Genomic DNA, 1,140 nt, shown 5'->3' with positions numbered 1-1,140 from the left:
TTATGGGAAAACAAATAAAGTATAAAGAAGACAATTCTTTTCATTAAAATATACTGTGTATTTACACTTGCTAGACCCAGCACCACTTATAAATTTAGTACACTGTTCAAAATTTTAGTTAACACAGCTGACATGGTTGTGCTCTGAAAGCCTAAGAGTAGGTATTGTTGGAATATGAACAGTTTGTATTTGTCTGCTGTGAATCATAATCTTGAAATTTCTAATCAAGTTTGTAAAATTTTTATAGTAAAACATTTTAATGACAATTTAAAAATTTATCTTCTCTAAAGAATGGTCAAAACAATATCCTTTCAGAAATAGAATTGTTCTTTAATATCTTTCCAAAATGACTTTGGTTAAATGGACCAGATGTATATTAGTTAAAATTTAGGACAAAGTTGTAATATTCTTTGAGTTTACAAGTTAATCCTTATTGGAGATGTGCCAATTATATAGTAGAATATCATTAATTTGCACTGTTTGGGGACCCCATTAAGAATGCTGAATTTTGCCAACTAAGAAGTAAGCAAATGCAATTTAAAAAGTAAATTTGAGCATTCTGTATTAAATCTGTGCAGCTATTATCACATGAAGAAGCGCAGTGTGTCGGGCTGTAATATAACCATACTTGCTGTTGTGTTCTCCCATCTCAGTGCTGGGAACTCACCATGTGGAAACCAAGCAAATGTGTTGTGCATCAGCCGGCTTGAGTTTGTTCAATATCAAAGCTGAAACTAGCGAGGTCTGCTGTACTGCTTATTGAAGTATTGTGATTCTTTTAGGCATTGATTCTTAAAAAATATATACTGTAACAGTATACTTTGTACAGATTTAAATTTTATTTGAAAAAAATGAAATAAAGTAGGCAAAAAAATAAAGATGTTTATTTTTCATGTGACCGTATAAACAGATCAGTCTTTTGTTTCAGTGCCTTTGGTGGGGGGTGGTTATGGTTGCTCTTGGATTTTTTTTTTTTTTTTTTGGATAGACAAAAACCATTTTAAGTGTTCAGTAGCAGGTATATTTGTCTGATAATTGATTTGCTTCAGGCATTAGGTGTGCTGTCTCACATTGGAAAACTTTCCTCTTAAAACAAATTAGATTTTATGTGAATGGCTTCCCTATCTTGCTTCTTAAGTC

The 1,140-nt window shown here is 31.7% G+C and overlaps 1 protein-coding gene across 1 annotated transcript; it reads left to right on the top strand.

Moving 5' to 3' along the window:
• The first annotated feature begins 526 nt into the window (after positions 1-526).
• LOC102411997 (IgA inducing protein) lies at positions 527-898 on the top strand. Its single transcript, XM_006070788.3, has one exon. It carries the CDS (start codon positions 589-591, stop codon positions 730-732), a length of 144 nt encoding a protein of 47 aa, XP_006070850.1. The 5' UTR covers positions 527-588; the 3' UTR covers positions 733-898.
• Positions 899-1,140: the final 242 nt, after the last annotated feature.

Source organism: Bubalus bubalis, chromosome 9, assembly GCF_019923935.1.
Source record: "Bubalus bubalis isolate 160015118507 breed Murrah chromosome 9, NDDB_SH_1, whole genome shotgun sequence".
NCBI lineage: Eukaryota > Metazoa > Chordata > Mammalia > Artiodactyla > Bovidae > Bubalus > Bubalus bubalis.
Note: the sequence above shows the minus strand (reverse complement) of the source record. Positions and strands in the feature narration are given on the sequence as shown.

Bases quoted from the DNA above. Each gene is read 5' to 3' on its own strand.
- LOC102411997 (XM_006070788.3), top strand. From the start codon at position 589: ATGAAGAAGCGCAGTGTGTCGGGCTGTAATATAACCATACTTGCTGTT.